The sequence below is a fragment of the Cavia porcellus genome, unplaced genomic scaffold (assembly GCF_034190915.1).
Source record: "Cavia porcellus strain 051 isolate PalLab524CR breed Dunkin Hartley unplaced genomic scaffold, mCavPor4.1 scaffold_13, whole genome shotgun sequence".
Taxonomy (NCBI): Eukaryota; Metazoa; Chordata; class Mammalia; order Rodentia; family Caviidae; genus Cavia; species Cavia porcellus.
The window spans coordinates 35,366,033-35,384,244 of record NW_026947496.1 but is presented as its reverse complement, the minus strand read 5'-3'; the positions used below and the strand labels follow the sequence as shown (position 1 = coordinate 35,384,244).

The 18,212-nt window shown below is 46.1% G+C and overlaps 1 protein-coding gene across 1 annotated transcript in view; it reads left to right on the top strand.

Annotated features, from left to right (window-relative positions):
- Positions 1-18,212, top strand: part of Nid1 (nidogen 1) — an 85,711-nt gene that overhangs the window by 46,586 nt on the left and 20,913 nt on the right. Inside the window, exons 10-12 of the mRNA XM_003473369.5 lie at positions 3,314-3,439; positions 8,472-8,621; positions 9,711-9,833. Coding sequence (XP_003473417.1) covers positions 3,314-3,439; positions 8,472-8,621; positions 9,711-9,833 — 399 coding nt within the window. The remainder of the gene's footprint in view (positions 1-3,313; positions 3,440-8,471; positions 8,622-9,710; positions 9,834-18,212) is intronic.

The following is an 18,212-nucleotide window of genomic DNA, read 5'->3' as shown; positions in this document are numbered from 1 at the left end:
TGTATGACAGTCTTAAATAGCTGCTCTATTCCAAGTTCCAAGCAGCCTGATGCTGTGTGTGTGTGTGTGTGTCCCTTCTAGTCTGTGGAGATGATGGTCCGGAAGCAGTTAAAGATGCAGATGACACTTGCCCTCATCTCTCTGTACTTCCCTAATGTGTGCATCTGTACTTCATACTTGCAAGCAACGCCACCTGCTGCTGTTGTCCTACAGCCTTTCTCTTGATGCCACCTTGGTGCCTCAGCTTGTCACAGAGGGAGCGCGTCCCTTCAGAAGGCCAGTCCTGCCTTATGCAATCTGCTGTGTCTCAGGAAACCTTTGGCTATCCCTACCAGGCAGGCATGCAAGTGGTCATGTGTACACTGGGTTTTGTTTGGTGGTCAGCCATTATTCTGGGGTGTTAGCTCTGCGGAATGTGGGGATATTCCTGTCGGGCTACTTATTGTTGTAGGTCACTAGAACACTCCTCCCAGCATTTATGCCTCAGGACTTGGGCTTTTGATAGGAAATTGCATTAAGCAGATCACTTCTCATGTGGTTTTGATTCAGGCAGGGCCTTTGAGGAGAGTGAGGGTGAACTTCTGTGATTCAGTGTGTGCACTGTTGACATAATGATGTGTGACTTCCACAGCAGGGCTCGTTTGGGCCAGACATCTCACAATGGGCCTTCTAGGGAGGTTGGAGAATTCCAGTGGGACTGTGGAGCTCTGGTCACTGGGAGTGTGTGGCATAGTGGTGGCTGTATATCCGAAATGTGGAATCTGTAGAGACAGTTTCAGTTAACCCTCACTGAATAATTTTGGGGTCTTTGGAGGGCGATTCACAAATCAGTGAGATTCTTCAAAGAATCTGGCCTTTATAAAAGGGACATATTAAAGAAACAGAGCTGTTGAAAATTTGTGAAAAGTAGCCACTTTGAAAAGACTTCAAAAAGATAATTGTTGAGCGTGGTGACCCACATGTCTAACTCCAGCACTCAGAGGCTGAAGCAGGAGGATTGCCATGGGTTCAAGGCCAGCCTGGGCTACATAGCAAGGCCCTGTCTCAAAAAAAAAAAAAAAAAAATCTTTCTATTGAATCCTGTTCAATAGCATTTCCTGTTGGACTAGAGAATGATTTTGCAAAAGGAAGATCCTTCCTGAGAGGCCAGACAGATGTTGAGTAATAAGAATCATGATCTTTAAGCGGATACTGTGGAATGCTGTAAGAGACCGTTGTTATAGTTACCAGGGCACTATTTCCATTAAAGAAGGAGTTAAGGCCTTGGCCTCAATTTATGGAAGAATTTTAAATAACACACAAGGAGAAATTCCCAAACTGCAAGAACCACAAGATATTAGCAGGGAAACTGTTAGGGACTTTCTAGTAAGACCTGGATGTCACCAGCCTGACCGCATATGTATAAACCTGCATGGTACTGGGGGCCTTGCCTGGGGATCGTCCCACCCTCCTGAGATCCTGTTTGTGGTTCTGGAGGAACTGCAGGTGTGGGGAAGAGCCTGATGCTCCAGAATCTTTTTCAAAAAATATAGCTTCCGTCTGCGTAAGTGTTCTTGGGAGGGGGAAGATTGGAAAACTTCCCTTGGTGATTTTGCTGTGTCCTCTTGATTGAAAACTGCTGCTCTGTTCTCTGGCTTTTGGGTCTGAGTGCCTGGCCTGCAGCCCTACACTCCGCGTCTGGCCATCTGTGGGAGAATCCTCCAAGAGGAGAAGGACAAGGGCAGCGGGCACAGCATGATGTTTCTTCCTGTCGGGGGAGCAGCCACTGGCACGTGGCACTGGGAGGCGCTCACTTGCTGCGTGGTCCTCATCCTCAGCCTGGCGCAGCTCATAGAACCCTCACACGGGCCAGGCACAGTCCTGTGTTTGAGATCCTGTGTCATAAACACATCATGCTCACATGTATATGTGTGTACACATCAGTATATCTTCAAAAGATTGAATAACATTTAGTTTGGGCTTTTGGCTGGGCAGAGAACAAACTGTGGGCTGATGTGGCAAGGATGTTTACTGCCTTGTGCTGTGTTGTCCAAGAAGCCGGAGAGACCATTGTCTCAGCAATGAAGGGCCTGACCAGGCTGGCCATCAGAGAGGACCCTGGAGACTGCAGAGTGTGAAAGTCACCTTAGAGTGCTGGGGAGAGGGGTTGAAGGGGCAGCTGAATGGTCTCAGCTGACGTGAAATCTGCACACACCTCTTGGGAGGAGCTGTGTACATGCTGAGTGTGAGGGAGGACCTCACTTTCACTGCAACCCATCAGTGGACAGGAACCAGGTTAAGGAGAGGTTAGCTCCGTTTCTCCGCTATTGGTAGCCACAGACTGGCTCCCAAAGCCTGGTGGTTTTCTGAGGGCTGTGTTCTCAACCATGCTTATCATTACGGAGGAGGATTTAGGAGAAATGCCTAATAATTACAAGAATATCTACATGTTGAGCGTGCTAGGCCTTCATTTTCTAGAATCCTCAGGATGAGTGTTACTATGCTTGTTTACCTATGGGGAGACTCAGGCTGAATAGTTAGGTCACTTGCCTGAGACCACACCACTTAATAACTAAAGGAAGCTAGCTTGAACGTGATCCAAAGCACATCTGAAAATCTACATGACTCCATAGTCATGGCTGTAGTGTTGCCATATGACAGGCCATCACTCCAGGCCTTCATTCAACGTGTTAGGAGTTAATCACTTTTGTTTCGGTCTGGTAAACTTTAAACAACATTCAGAAATCCACAATTAGGCTTTGAATTGTCCAGCCTTCATATGTAATTATAATTGGAGAAAGGTTATTTTTTGTTTTGTTCTGTGTGGGTGCTGTGATTGAACTCAAAGCTCTCGCTCTTAAAACATTTTTTATTTTGTGGCAAGGTCTTTCTAAGTCCTTAAATAGCACAGGCTGGGCTTGAACTTGCTATCTGCCTGTCTTTATCTCCCAGAGGGCTGGAATTACAGGCCTGCCCCACCATGCCTTGCAAAAGTTTGAGCAGCAGTGTATTTAAATATCCTGTCAAATTTAGGGCCTTCATCCAGAGACCAGACTTGTCTCTGTATCCTTCAGATGTGTTATTTCTCATTGATGTCAGGGGCTTATTGAGAGAAGCTCACCCTTCCTTAGTGAAAGGGCCTGGGGAGTTACTTTCTAAAGTTATACACAGAAAAAAAGAAATGTTTTATTTCACATTATTTCAGGGATAGAGAAAAATATATGTTAAGTTAACATAGATCCATTCTCAGAGAAAGTGCTGTCTATTTTATTATCGCTTGGTGATCCTGGAAGAGGTTTGAAAAGAATGTGCATTCTCACACAATTTCCTGCAGATATCGACGAGTGCTCAGAGCAGCCCTCCGTGTGCGGCAGCCAAGCGATCTGCAACAACCTGCCAGGCACCTTCCGCTGTGAGTGCTCCGAGGGCTACCGCTTCTCAGACCAAGGCAAATGCGTGGGTAAGTTCTCAGGCTGATGCTTCAAAAGGTGTTCATGCTGTGTGCTGGCTCTGCAGAGTAGTAATGCTGACCAAAAAGAAGGAGCTGGGGTCTGCCCTTGGGAAGGGCAGTCTGTGGAGGCAAATGGGATCTACCCTGCCCCTCTCACCTACCTGGTGAGTCAGAGCTGCAAGGAATGAGCTATGTTCTTGTCTATGCTGGCAGCATCATCGCCTCATTTGCTGTAAATTTTGTCTTGCATTTGCTTCTATAAGTATTTGTGTGTGCTTGTGTGTGTGACATTGGATTGAACCCAGAACCTTTGTGTTAAGCTACCTCCCCAGCCCATTGGTAACAGGGATCGATTTCACAACCTCATGCTTGCCAGGCAGGTGCTTATGCTGCTGAGCTAAATCCCTGGCCAAAAGTTTTATGTTTGAAGACAAGTCCTTACTAAGTCCCTAAGTTCTCCAATTCGGATTCAAACTTGAAATCTTGCCTCAGCCTCCCAGAGTGACTGGAATTACAGACATGTGCCACCATACCCAGCACTGCTTATAAATGTCTAACCATTTTCACTATGACTGTAAAGCTGAGAATGCTACTGAAGGGCTTCCTTCCAGGGGTCTTTTATGCTATTAGCTATTTTAGACTGAATTCTACCTAAATTACATCTAAAATTCCTTTCGGAGCCACTCTAAATCACAGCATAATTTCTTAGTTTTACTGAAGTAAGTTAATACTGCCGTATTAATTTATTTAGGCTAATGCTGCTCTTAGTTGATTCTTTTGGTGATGATGATTAGGGGCCAACCACAAAGAGCCAGGTTGTTAATTTTATCTTTCCTTCTACTGCTGTGCGTGGACACAGGGTCCAAGAATTTCATGTTCCAAGATTCTTGGAGACTTCCAGGCCTGGAAAGAAGTCAGCTGAAAGCCATCTGAGCTCACCGTGTGTGTCTGGTTCAAGCAGCATCCTATGTGCTGTTTTAGCCAGTGTTCTTTTCGCCTTCCTGGCTATTTGCTAAGCCTTGAATATGTTCCCTTTGCTCAGACAAGGCACCAGAAAGTTCCAGGCTGAAGCAGTGTCCTCAGGGTGGAAGAACAGGCAGTTCTCATGTTTTGAGTGCAGCCCAAACATCTGGGAGCTCAGGAGGTCACTTCCCTCTGCAGATTTGAGATTTCCTCTCACTCTGCTAAAGTTACTTATTTTTCCTCTGAGTAGAGAACTTCAGTTTCTCTGTATTTGGCCTGAAATCCTCCTCTGGTTTTGGAGGTGCAGGAGATTCCAGAGTTTGTTTTTAATGGCAATGCCATTTCTACCTTGTGTTGGCTCAAGCATGGATGGCGGATTTTGTGGCCCTTGGGTGGTGGTCTGCAGAGTCGCTGTAACCGATTTGGACATGCATGTGGGAGGTGTGGTGACCTGAGTTTCTGGGTCTGACCACTCCTGATGGCCACATACACTGAAGGGGCAGGACAAAGTATGGAGCTAGTGCTGTGCAAAAAATAGCTGCTCCTGGGTATTTGATTCAGAGGGAGACAGTTAAGCTCCTAGGCCTCAGTTCCTCATCTGTAAAATGAGGTATTCAGATGAGATCATTGGCATCCTGTGTCTCGTAGAACCCTTGAAGTGCCTCGAAGCTGCCTATAAAGACAGAGAGGTCATGGGCAGGCTGATGTCCGCTCCTCTGACCCCCAGCCTCCCATTTTTCTGTAAATCAAATTTTAAGCAAGATTTTTGAATAGTGGATTCCATTGTTCAAAAATAAGAGTAAAAACCATTGGAGAGGAGGTGGTCACTGGGTTCTGGCAGGACTGGCCTTACATGATCTTTGTTTTTTACTGCCAGTCCCCCCAAGAAGTTCCCTCCTGCTCAGATCTCTGCCCCTTTCATCAGCTCCAGTTGTATCTTGAAATTCCCTCTCCAAACAGTATCCTAGTTTGAAAGCCTGGGCTGGGAATTGCTGTCTAGGCCAGAGCAGGGAACATGAAAAAGAAGCCAAGCAGTGAGGAGCCTGGTTTGTCCCACTCTGCAGAGGGCTGGGGCCCAGGCAGGCAGGACACCTGTGACTTCCTCTTCTCCTCTAGATGCAGACTTTTACAGTTCATTGACACATGTGAAAGCTGCTTTGGTGAAGGAAAGGTGTGCCTCAGCTTGCTCATAAGTCACCTTGCTGATGTCTTCTGACACCAATGTCCTCTCAGTGGACACTGGCCTGTGGCACTTGGCCTGGTGTATTGGGCAGGGTGCCCTGGCTCTTCTAACAAAGCAACGGCAGAAGGGCTGGGGAATTAGCTTAGTGGCACAAGCTTGGCAAGTGGAGGTTGTGAGTTCAATTCCGGGTACCCCCCCCTCCCCAAAAGAGCAAACCACAAAACAAACAAACGACAAAAAAAAGCCAAAGCAACAGCAAAGCCAGGCTTAGTGAAAAGGCTGCTGAGCACAAAGCCCTTTGCCAGTTGTATTGTTAGGGAAACTGTACGAAGGATTCATTGTATTTTGTTTTAGAATTTATAGTATCCAAAGTCTTGTGACTTACTCTCCTGGGACCTGAGTGACCTGCCTTTTGCTCCTCCTGTAAATGGCTTCTTTTGCTCTGTTTGTCCCTCTTCCTGTTGTATCTCTTGCTGGATCCTCTGTGCCTCACTTCTCAGCCCCGGCCTGCCTGCATGTGTCTCCCAGGGACCATATCACTGTTCCAGGTCAGGGTACAGTCCTTTTCCTGAGTTTTCTTCAGAAACAAATGCACCAGAAAAGTGAAACATTGACTTAACAGTCTCTGGATTCCCATTTTGAGCTCAAATTTTCTTTCCTTTCCAAAAATTTGCCCACATTCACCCCTGCATTCTCCCTATGACTGAAAAGGCAGGAAAGCCACCTTTCTGCCTGGCGCAGTCCTGGGGAAATTGAGTCTGGAAGTATTGGTGTCCCCTCTCGCACGCATATCAGCCCACATTCTCGGCAGTTGGAGCAGCAGTTTCTCCTCTGTGGTGTTGGTCACTGACCCTCCCAGGCTCCAGGGGCTCCTCTCTGTAGCAATAAAGTTAGCAAGGCCGTCTGGATGCTGTGTTCCCGTGAGAACGGGCGGGTCCTGCAGCCACAGAGGCCCCTTAGGGCCACTTTTCACTAACTGATATGCAGACATTAGCTTAGAATGCTTTATTTACTTAGAAATGAGAACCATGCAGCTATACTGTTCAGGGCTGTAAAGTTAATTTTGAAAGCTTTGGTAAGAATGGAAGTCATTGGGCATGAGAAACTGTCTTACATAAAGAAAGATCCGGCTTAAAAAATTACACTATGGACTGCTCTTTCTTGTCACGGATTTGAAGCTTTTAGAAATACACGTGTGAAAATGAAGACAAGCAGCAGTAGTTAGAGCTGCACGCAGGTGTGAAGGTCTAGTGGCTCCTGAGGAGCTGAAAAGCTGCATAAATGTTTGGTGGAAGAAAGAGCGGAAAGCGGAGTGGGAGTCATCTCCTGATTGTCGTGGCTATGGTGGGAATTTATTTTCCCTGCCTTCTTTTGGTTTTAATTCTTGAAGCCTCCGCTGTCACATTATGGTAGTTAAGGGAGCTGGGAGGAAGGAGGCCTTGGTAGAAGGGAATCTTTCTTTTTTTTTTTTTTCTTTTTTTTCTTTTTCTTCTCTTTCTTTCTTTTTTTAAAGAAGGGAACATTTGAATTTGGGAAGGGAGAGAAGAGGAGGAGCCCAGGGAAACAGGGCTGTGCCCCGGCAGCTTAGGTAGATTCTGGGTTACTGTTTTCAGACGGGTGTTTGGTACTGCTGGCGGCACTGTGAACTCTGGCCTCCTTGTGATCTGTCAGTTTGGTTTGATGCTGCGTGTCCGGGGGAGGTGGTGAGCACCATGGGCTTCAGGAGTCTAAGCTGCTAAGGGCACAGACCAGCTTCTATCCCCAATCCTTGGCTGCCTGTCACTCCGCACAGACCTTTGAAGTGTCTCCTTTTTACCTGCCAGACTCCTTCTCTTCGTTTTTGCCCCTCGCTTTCCTTCTCCTCTCTACTTTAAGGCGGGATAAATCAAAATCGGTCTTAGGAGGATTCATCAATTAGAGATGAGTCCTGTCCATACAATAATCCAGATCCAAGGTTGTCTTGGGAAGGAAAAAAGAGTTGCGTTTTGGCACACCATGGGGTAAACCGTCCTGAGTCTTAGTGCTTCCAAAAAGCCAGAAGGAAAATGGTGCAATGAAAACCCAGAGTAACAGAATCAGCCATCGGGAACCACTCTGATCTCTGTCATGGCTGGCTGCGGCATCAGGAGGCCCCATCACCAGCCCATGTCTCTCATGGGCTTCCTCAATCACTTTTCCTGTGCCTGTCATCGGGGCTATGGCTCCCTTTGCTGTATTCCCTGACACCAGAAGTCATCATTCCTGGTGTGCAGACGCAGAATCCAAGGCTCTATGCAATAAACAGTGAATCCAAGTCCATGTGCTTAGCCCATACAGAACTGGTACAAAGCCAGAGCCACATACCCCAAATGTCCTCAGTCCTATGCCATATTTACCTCATATCCTTGAAGAAGCTTCTCTTACCTTGGTGAGAAGTAAGTGACATTGATTTTGGCATTGGAAGGTATTATCTGTCCAGAGTGGGCCAAAGTCACAAACACTATGTGGTTTCAGATTTTTGGCTCCAAAAGCTGCCTGAGCCAGGCTGTGGAAAGCACCATTTAGGTAACATTTAGTAACATCTGCATATGTCCAGACTCCACCTCCAGAAAAGCAGGCTCTTGGGAGCTTCACTGGGCTCATGGGTCCTTTGCTGGGCTCTTGGGTGGTAAGAGCCAGAGCCTGGGGGCAACTGAGGGTAAAGGCAGCTTGAATGATTGGAATGACCCACCAAGGCGTGGGAGGCCTAATCCAGGGGAAGAAACAAGATGTAAACCTACCGGGGAGCAGAGGAGCACCCTGGAGGCCCCTCATCAAGCCCACTTGGTGGAACTGATGGAATGGTGGGAGCTGGGCTGGGCACAGCCTGTCTAGGGATCTTCTTCCAACTGTCGGCCTTAACCTTTTGTTCCAAAGCTATCGTGGAGCAGCGCCCCATTGACTACTGTGCCACTGGCCTCCATGACTGTGACATCCCCCAGCGGGCCACCTGCATCTACACGGGAGGCTCCTCCTACACTTGCTCCTGTCTGCCAGGCTTTTCTGGGGACGGCCGAGCCTGCCAAGGTATGTGGTCACTCTTGGATTTTCCCTGTGTTACTTGGAAAGTTCTCCTCGGGGATACCTACCATGACCAGTTCCCAGCCACCCCACATCCCCAGCCCCCAAATATAAGAAAGAATTATGGTCCTGGCACTATTGGAGAAATGAACTGCTTCTTACACAGAAACTGTAATTTCTTTTGGGGCTGGTCTTGGTGATGATACTTGTCCACTCCACACTGGTTCATTCTATTGGTCTGCTTGTTCAAGCAACAGTTAGACACCTGCTCTCTGCTGGGAGCTGAAGACATTGTTAATGTTTCACAAAAAAGCACAGTCCCTGCACACATACATCATAAAGTCTATCCTTTTATTTAGCAAGATACACACAATCATTCGGCTGGCTTGCTCTAGCTTTCTTCCCACCAAACCAGAGTTCCCTTATTGAGTAAATGGCTCCAGAGTCAGTGAATAAATGCCACACAGAATCCTTTCACACCTGGGAGGAGCCCCACTGGTGGTTGCCAAGTGTTCACAGAAGAAATTTTAGGTAAGATAACTTGCACTGTCCCAAATCTTTTAGTTGGCAAAATTGCTTGACTATATACCATGAAATGTTCTTGAAAGGCTCACACTCTTTAAGATGCTTTGAGATACTGTCTCTTCATTGTTTAGTGAGTGAGTTGCTGGTCTCTGGGGCTTTTTGTCTACCAGTTAATGACCTGCCTCCAAATATGCAGACATTTCAGCAGTTCTTGCTTTTGATGAAAGGGATCACCTTATGATTTACGTAATTCCTTTTTCCTTTCTGCAAGCTTGATTTCTCATGGGGACATTATTGCCAAAGTGAAACACATTTGTGATTGTCCTAGATTAGTGATAGCAAACCTTTTAGAGTTTCACAGCCTGCTGTGGCACCCATGTCATAGGTTTACCACCTCTGTTCTATGTGGGTGTTCGGGACTTAGTGTCTTGAAAATTAATGTTTAGTAAGTTTAAAGTCACTGTTCCAAAAAGCTGGTTCTCATAGATAGGAGTAAATGGATTACACTGTTGCATAAACCACAAATTCTAGGAATAATCTCACTGACCCTGGCCTGTGTCTGTTTTGCAGATGTGGACGAATGCCAGCTCAGTCGCTGTCACCCTGATGCCTTCTGCTACAACACTCCAGGCTCCTTCATGTGCCAGTGCAAACCTGGCTACCAAGGAGACGGCTTCCAATGCGTGCCTGGCGGTAAGGGACAACAGTGGAGGTGGTAGAGTTGGTGGCCTATTGCTGTATCCACAAGGGCTGAGTACATGGCCCTGGGGAGGCGAGGCATTAGTAAGACTTCGGGGACAGTCCTCACCTCATGGTGATCCAAAAGGAAAAGGAGAGAGGAAAGGCTGTGTCCCTATATGCCACTTGAGGCCACACCCCCAGTGACCCAGCTTCTTCCCATTAGGCCCCACCTCCCAAAGTTTCTAGTAGGGCCACAGATGGGGGCCAAGCTTCAAAACCTGCCCTTTGGGGAACATTCAAGATCCAAGCTTAAGCAGTGCCTTTTAGGTCTGTTTTATGGCATGTTCATGATCGTCTTTATCAGGTAAGTGCTGCGACTATCTCTTTGTAACTGGAGGGTGTGACATCAGGGAAGAAAAATACTCTTTCCAGATTGCCAACATAGTAAGTGTTAGAACTGGGTTGGTCAAGTGAACTCTCAATGTGGATTCAGTTCTCCAAACCTCTCGTGTCCTTACATGAGGTTAAGAATGTCCTTAACCCCTCAAGCAGGAGGTAGCAGGCACCTTATTTATTTTTAGTTATTGCTGCTCTTGCTGGTTGGATGGATTCATAACACTATGGATGTTTTAGTAGAGCTACCTGGGACATTTCCATCTCTCCACTTTTGCAAACAGCCAGGAGATATGCAAGTGCCTGCCTCTTTCACCAGTCTGAGTGCACTGAGAGCAGTGTGCAGAGACATTTTCTATATCTTTGGTACCCAGTGGGATTTACTGCTCATGCAGGGTCATGGCTGTTTACAGTTAATGGGGAAAAAATGAATCCACCAGTTTCTATATTTCTGCCAGCGGTACACAAAAGTATTTGTTTACCCACACCCTTACTAGGACTAGTTTTTAGAATGGTGTTAATCCAAAAGGAGAAAATGGCCAAATAAAATGAAGTTTAAATTGTTTCTAGGCTAAATTGTCTTCTGTTTAGAACAGGGATCAGTAAACTATGGCCTATAGATCTAATTTGGCCCTCAATCTGATCTTGTAAATAAAATTTTTGTTTGTTTTTGGAGACAGGGACTCATTCTGCAGTTTAGCTGGCCTTGAACTCACTTTGTAGCTCAGACCAGCCACAAACTCACAGTGATCCTCTTGCCTCAGCCTTCCAAGTGCTGAGATCACAGGCACGCATCACCATGCCCAGCTTGTAAATAAAGTTTTATTGGAACGCAGCCATGCTGTTTAGGTCTTGCATGGAGTCTGGCTGCTTTTGTGTTAGGAAAGGAGAAATCGGTACTTATAACTGAGTCTGTGAGGCCCACAAAGTGGAAAGAACCTAAATAGTTTACTTTCTGGCCTGTGGTGGAAATAGCTTATTAGACCCAGCTTAGATGGATCTAGGCAGGGTTAACCTTTTGTTCATGGGTTTATGGGTAAGTACTGTAGGCCCACGCACAGATTTTGATAGGCAGAGTACAGAGAAGAATTGTTGGCAGTGCGAGTCTGGGCATTCCAACAGCTATAAAACCGACTAGTGTCCCTTAGTCCACAGGCTCGCCTCTCATCTTTACTTCAAAGAGAAGCAGATGTTTCAGGGTTTTGGCTTTTGTTGTTTTTAGCTTGACTCCCTGCCCTCTCTTTAAGGTTCTGTTTACCAAACAGAAACGAATCCAGACCTGCAGTCTGGGATATGAAGAGAAGGCAATGACAGTGTTAGTAGGAACTGTTTATCGGACTGTCTATATATTTGGTCCTGTTCCCTGAGAAAATTAAACATCTAGCTATATATCCAAGAGACAGCACGCTATCAGAGATGTACAAGAATGTTCACTGCAAATTTCGGTAGAAAAGCGTCTATGACTGCCAGCAGGAGGAAGAGACAGATGAGTTATGATTAATTCCACACAGTGAAATAGCAGGCAACAGTTAAAATGAATGAACTGGAGTTACCAGATAAATCTCAAAACCATAGTTTTTTGTTTATTTTTTTTTCTTTTTGAGATGGTGTCTTGCTATGCAGTTTGGGCTGGCCTTGAGCTCAATTTGTAGCCTAGGCTGGTCTCGAACTTGCAACAATCCTCCTGCCTCAGCCTCCCGAGTGCTAGAATTATGAGCATGTGCCACCACGCCCAGTTTAACTATAATATTTGTTAAGCAAAAGAAAAAATTGCAAAAGGATGTGTGCAATATGGTCCCATGTGCATAAAATAGAGACCAGTGTAAAAATAAACTTACATACCTAGGAAGATGGTGAAATGCAAGTAGTAAATAAGGGGCCCACACTGAGGTCACCTGTAGTGGGAGATAGGGTTTGGGGTTATGGGAGAGGAATGGGTGTCGTTGTCAACCTGGGCTTCTGTGACAACATACCACTGAGTGGGTGGCTCATATGCAACAGAAACTTAATCTCATAATTTCAAAGTTTAAGAAACTTGAAGCCAATGCGCCAAAAATTTAGTGTCCTGGGAGGGCCGATTTCCAGGTTCACAGATGGCCAGCTGTCTTGCTGCAGTGTCCTCACATGATGAATGAGTGAGGGTCTCTCTGGGGCTGTTCTATAAAGTGCTGGTCTCATTCCAGAGGGCTGCGCCCTTGTGACCACATACCCTCCCAGAGGGCCTCCTTCTTCGACAGCGTGTGTGTAGGGGGGTGCAGTTTTCAATGTTCAAATGTTAAGGGAACACACACTTCCCACCACAGAGTAGGGTCTGCCTTTATATTTCTAACATTTGCTCTTTAGCTAGAATGTGAACATGGAGATTTTCCATCATGTTATTCTAAATTTTCTATGTCTAAAACAGTCTATGAATCATTACAGTGAGAAATGGTACATGATATCGTATGACTCCTGGTGCCAAACTTAATGAAGCACAGGAATTGAACAGTCAGCACTCATTTGGCACCTGGTGTATACAGAGTTGCTGGCTCCAAAAACAAAACCAACCTGGCTTTAAAGGTGAGCCTAAAAGGTCATGGCTATGGCAGTGTCAAATGAGAACAGACAAAGTAGAGGAAATTATAATTTGTCCCTGCTCCATCCTTTTGCATTCTGCCCATAATTATGTGTGGTTGTGAAATCACTCTAGTGGACTACTATTATCATTATTTTTTAGATAGAACGAAGTAGAAAACTCTAGAAAATAGCTGTAGGTAGAGTATAAAAATAGCATTTCAGAAATCAAGAGTCATATGTGAGATACATGTGTGAGTGTGTACCTGTGCATGTGTCGTGTGTATATGCATATGTGAGTGTGTATGTGTGTACCATATTGGGTACCTATTGTTGTAGACAGTTGTCTCCCAAAGTTAGCTGCTTGTAACAATAAACATTAATTATCTCACAGTTTGTATGGGTTGGGTCAGGAATTCAGAAGCAGTTTACCGGGTAGTCTCAGATTAAGGTGGTCAAGGTGGCAGCAAAAGCTGGGGTCTGCTCTGACGGAAAAGAAGGCTCTGCACAGAGGACTCATGTAGCTGCTGGCCCCTCATGTCCTCCCATGGCAGGGCCCCTCCCCAGGGTACCTTAGCATCTGTGAGACTGGCAACTGGCTCCCTCCAGGGCACATGATGCATGAGAGAGACAAGGAAAGGGAAACCAAGATAGGAAGTGGCCTCCTCCATGCTGTGCTATCCCCAGAGGCCGACCAGCTGGCAGTGTGAAAAGGGACTTCTCTTGTGGGAAGTGGAGGCTGTCTTGCAGAGAGTATGTTACTGGCTAGAGCTTTGCAATGCAGGAGAATCAGGAGAGGGTCAGAGGGTACAAGACATTCTGGGCTAGTGACATCCACCCAGTCCTTTAGTCACACACAATCTGAATCCTGGGAATGCGCCCACAGAGTGGGGTGTGCCTTACTGGTGCATGTGAATATTTCCAGTTCAAAGTCATGTCTAGAGAAGTTTTTCTACCCTCATCAAGATTACATCTGCATTTCTCTCATTCTATGAGAGGGTCTAAGTACAGTGAGAATTAGAATGCACGCCCATGGCTCACCCCCATGGCTTTATTCAGTCACTGTCTAGTTACTGTGTTGTCAGAAGCAGGTTTTCTGCGAGAGCTGCAGGAAGGGCTTGTGGAAACTGTATTCCTTGTTCCCATTGTCTTTCCTTGACTCTAACATAAAGCACAGCTGTCAGACTTAAATGATGATCTGATGGTGCCGTCTCTCTTTATCTACATTCCTAAAGCCTGTGCTCTGTTTTTGGTTCTCTATTTAGAGTCTGATAAGTTTACCAGAACATGGTTTGGTGCTGATTGTTCTGAGTCACTATTCTTCATTACACGGTGTGCTTTTTTGGTATGCCCTTCCAGACTGGGATTTTTGTTTTATTTTGTTTTTTTAATTTGAGGAAAGTTGTTTTGAATTACAGTTTTTACTGTGTGTTTTCCTTTCATTCCTTGGTTTATTTCTTCTTCAGGGACTCATATTTTGAATCCTCTTTGTCTTTGTCTAGTAATTGTTCCCTTCTCTCCAGTCTGTTTTATCTTATTTCTTTTTGACTTTAAATGTTTTCCTCAGTTCTGTCTCTGTTAAAGCCTCATCTGTATGTTTCACATTTTTGTTCCTTCTAATGCAGTCTTCATTTTTGGGTTCATATTTTTTGTTTTATTTTTATGTCCTTTCTGAATTCTGTTGACCTGTTTTGTAGTTTTCCAAATTTTGATTCATTTTGTTCTTTGCTGTCTGCATCATTTTCTTATTGTGCCTTAGTTACTATGATCTATTCTGTGAGTATATCTTTCTGACAAACTTTCATTGTCCCTAAGGTTGTTATTCTATTCTTTATTATCCTTGTCTTATACTAACTTCCTATGGGATCTGATGTCCTATATTCTTCTGTCTCTGTATTATGTGAATCCAAGTTTACTTGAACTTTTGCAAGAGTGGCTTAGTTTGCAGAGTTTCCTTTTCTGTGAAGTATTTAAAAATATTTCAATTGCTTTTGAGATTTTTGGCTATATTACCCTTCCCATCCATATCTGGTCCTTCTCTTTTTAAAAATTGTTTATTGGTACAATTTAGATATACGTACTGCTCACATTCATCATAGGGAATTTGTACCTGCACATGATCTATCTTGATTGGTCCTTCACTTTCAGAGATGTTATTTTGCCTGACTTTGACTCTACTCCTGTAGCTTCTCCCATTGTGGGTCCCTGACAGCTCCTAGGTTTATTGAGAATTCCAGCTGCTCAGCTCCTAGGTTCACGTACTGTGCCGCAGTTAGCCTGTGGTTCCTTTTGGGGGTCTGCCTGTTCCCAGACCTCTTGGATGCTCTGTTGCTTCCATTTGCTATCTCCCAACAGGCACCATACCAGGGGCCCTTGGTGGTGTGGCCTCACCTGCTTCTTTCAGGGTTCATAGTTCTACACTGTCATGGTCTCCTTTGTTTCTCTCCTCTTCTCTCCCCTCCTTCTTTCCTGTTTTGCTTTGTCTTGCCTTTCTGTGCATATTACTGGGGATTGAACCCAGGGCCATTTGCACTGTGCTACACGCCCAATCATTTTTTATTTAGAGATAGGCTGTCTTTATGCTGCTCAGGCTGGGCTTAAACTTGTGCTTCTCCTCCCTTAACCTCCCCCAGAATACAGGTATTACAGGCATGTGTAGGCTTTAGGTTTTATTATTTACTTAACCTGCTGGTGATTAGATTTTAAAACTAGGTCACTACCTTCTTAGAGCCTCTCCTCAGACTGCCCAGGTCTTTGCCCCTAAACCTGCCTCTCTTGCAAACTGCTCATGTAAAAGTCAATGACAAACCTCTCTGTTGTCTCTGCTTCCTTCTTGAAATACTTTATGCATTCATTGTCCAGGAAACCACAGCTCTGCATTTCACTCTCACCAGCTGGGATGTATCACTGCTGGTACAGTTAGCCCCTTTGAGTGGGTAGGATATGAGGGTCTAGCTAGTTTTCCAAAGTATCCAGCTAACTAGAATAACTAGTGGTATAACTAGTAGCAGAAGTAGTAACATGCTTAAATACTTCTTAAGCATCCCCCCCTGTACCAAGAGGAGCCTGCACTGTAACTGGCAGGAACCAGTAAATGTGTGAGTGATTCTTAGGGCTCGGGGCAGAGACCCCAGGAGCTGGCAGGGAAAGCTTTGCACCAAGCCTTCAAGGGCAGGTGGGACTGCCAAGGAGATGGGGCAGGACAGCACGGAGCAGGTGATGCGGTCGGGCTGTGGGAGCCCCAGCCAGGCCCATAAATTTGACAATGTCCCAGACTCGATGCCTGTGACCCTGGACTGTCACCTCTGTGTCCCTGAGCTCTTGGTGGCCTTATTTCCAAATCAGTACCACTGAGCCTTGAGCCTCCTCCTTCCCCTCTTTTCCTTGCAGTCCCTTCTAACCTGCTCCTCGGAACAGTGCAAAGAGGTCCACCCTTACCCAGGATTTCTGGGCTTGCTGTCCTCCCTGGCCTTCCATCGGGCAGCTACTGTACCCAGATCAGGGGCTGGAGATACAGCTCAGGGGCTTAAGTGCCTGCCTGGCAAGCGCAAAGTCCTAAGTTCAATTCGCCGTACCTATAAAAAAAAAAAGATCTGTGAACATCACGCCAGTGAAACTGTCCCCAGGCTGCTGTGCACTGGGCACACTGCAGATGTGTCACCTAAGTGCCACCCAAAGTCCCTGGTGGAGCTGAATGAGCAACTTTCCTAATTCATGCCCCCTATCCGTGCTCCCTCCCCAGGTCCTCCCCCGGTGTTATTTCTCTCCACTTCATTTCCCTCTGGCTCTCTTTGTCCCCTCCTTGAGAAAAGTCACCTGACCGCTTGCCCCTTCTCTGATGAATATCAGCCTGGGAGCTTCCTCCGGGAGCCTCTAGCCAGAAGTGATCTGCCTCGGTCAGCACTTTCCCAACCAGGCACAAGCCCAGGAGACAGTCTCCATGACCCCACTGTCCACCCATCCAGTGGGCCCTTGCTGGACAATCCCTGGGCCCTGGAGCCTCAGTAGGAGCCTCCACTGCCTGCTGGCCCAGCTGACAACATCCCAGGAGCCCCACTGAGGTCACAGCTTTCTGTAAACAACTTGAAATTCAGTTTCCTGAGTCAGAACTGAAGTTTCCTTTCCTTCCCATAAACTCAAGATACAGCACTTAAAAGTTTCACTGTCAGTTTAAGATCACTGAGGGTTTTTTGTTTTGTTTTTTGTGCTAATGGGCATTGAACCCCAGGGCCTTTGCACTGAGCTACATCCCCAACTTTTTAAATTCTTTTCTTTTTGCAAAAGGGTCTCAATAAGTCACTCGGGTGCCAAGAATGGATTGAGACTTGGAACTTTCTTACCTCAGCTTCCACGACCTTGAACTCATGACCTCACACTTTACCAGCACTGTGCCACTGTGGCCCCTTAATGTGGAATCTCTGAAAGCCAGCACAAATGGAACGGTTTGAGGAAGCAGACAAATTTTTTATTTAGGAGTGTACAAAACCCAACATTTGTATTCCACCTAGCTGGCTTATTCATATCCGTGTTTGGCTTTTCCTACATCAACTGTTTTGTTGTTTACATTAGTCTGGGGACAGAAGAAAAATACAGTTTTTTCTTGCCAGATGCAACAAACACTTTTCTGGCACAAGAACTGCCTCTCCCCAGGGGTGCAATCTTGTTAAGCTGGTGGGCAGGCCAACACGAGGATTGGCACAGGGACAAAGGGTGCTTTGAGCATTTGCTGGCAGCGCAGCGCGTGTCATTGGATCTACCACACGTGAACATTTGAGCGCAGAGCTTAACATGCATCTGTGTGTGTTGTCCCGGCCCATTTTCTGCTGCTGCAACAGAATACCACGCGCTAGGTAATTTATAAGAAACAAGTTTGTTTGGCCACAGTTCTGGGGGCTGCGAAATCTAAGAGGGACTCTTGAGGGCTGCCCTATGACCTGGCATCATCTGGGGGAGAGAGAGGGAAGCTAGTCCCCAGGAAACACAAATGGGGCATTCCCCCAGAGCCCTCATGAGCAATTCACCGCTTAAAGGTCTCGCCTCTCACTTGCAGTGGGGCCCCCAACAAGTGAACACTGGGGAACACGTTCAGACACTTGTCACTTGACTCTCACTCCTCAAAGTTATCCTGAGAGGTAGGTTGCTGCTGCCAGCCGTTCTGCAGCTGGGGGAGGTGGAAGCTGGGCAGCACTGTGGACATGCCCACAGCACCACAGACCCGACGCCACTGTGACGCAAACCCCCAGACACAAAGGTCTGCAACTACGCAATCTGTCAGGGCTTTCACAGTGTGTCTTACTAGTACATACTCATGCACACATGTTTTCCTCCCTTAGTAATGTGCTAGAGCCTGAGTCAGCCACTGCCATCCAAATCGGCCAAACTCAGCCCATTGTTGTGGGTTTCGTTTTTTTTTTTTTTTTTTTTTTTTTCTTCCTTTCTGGGTAG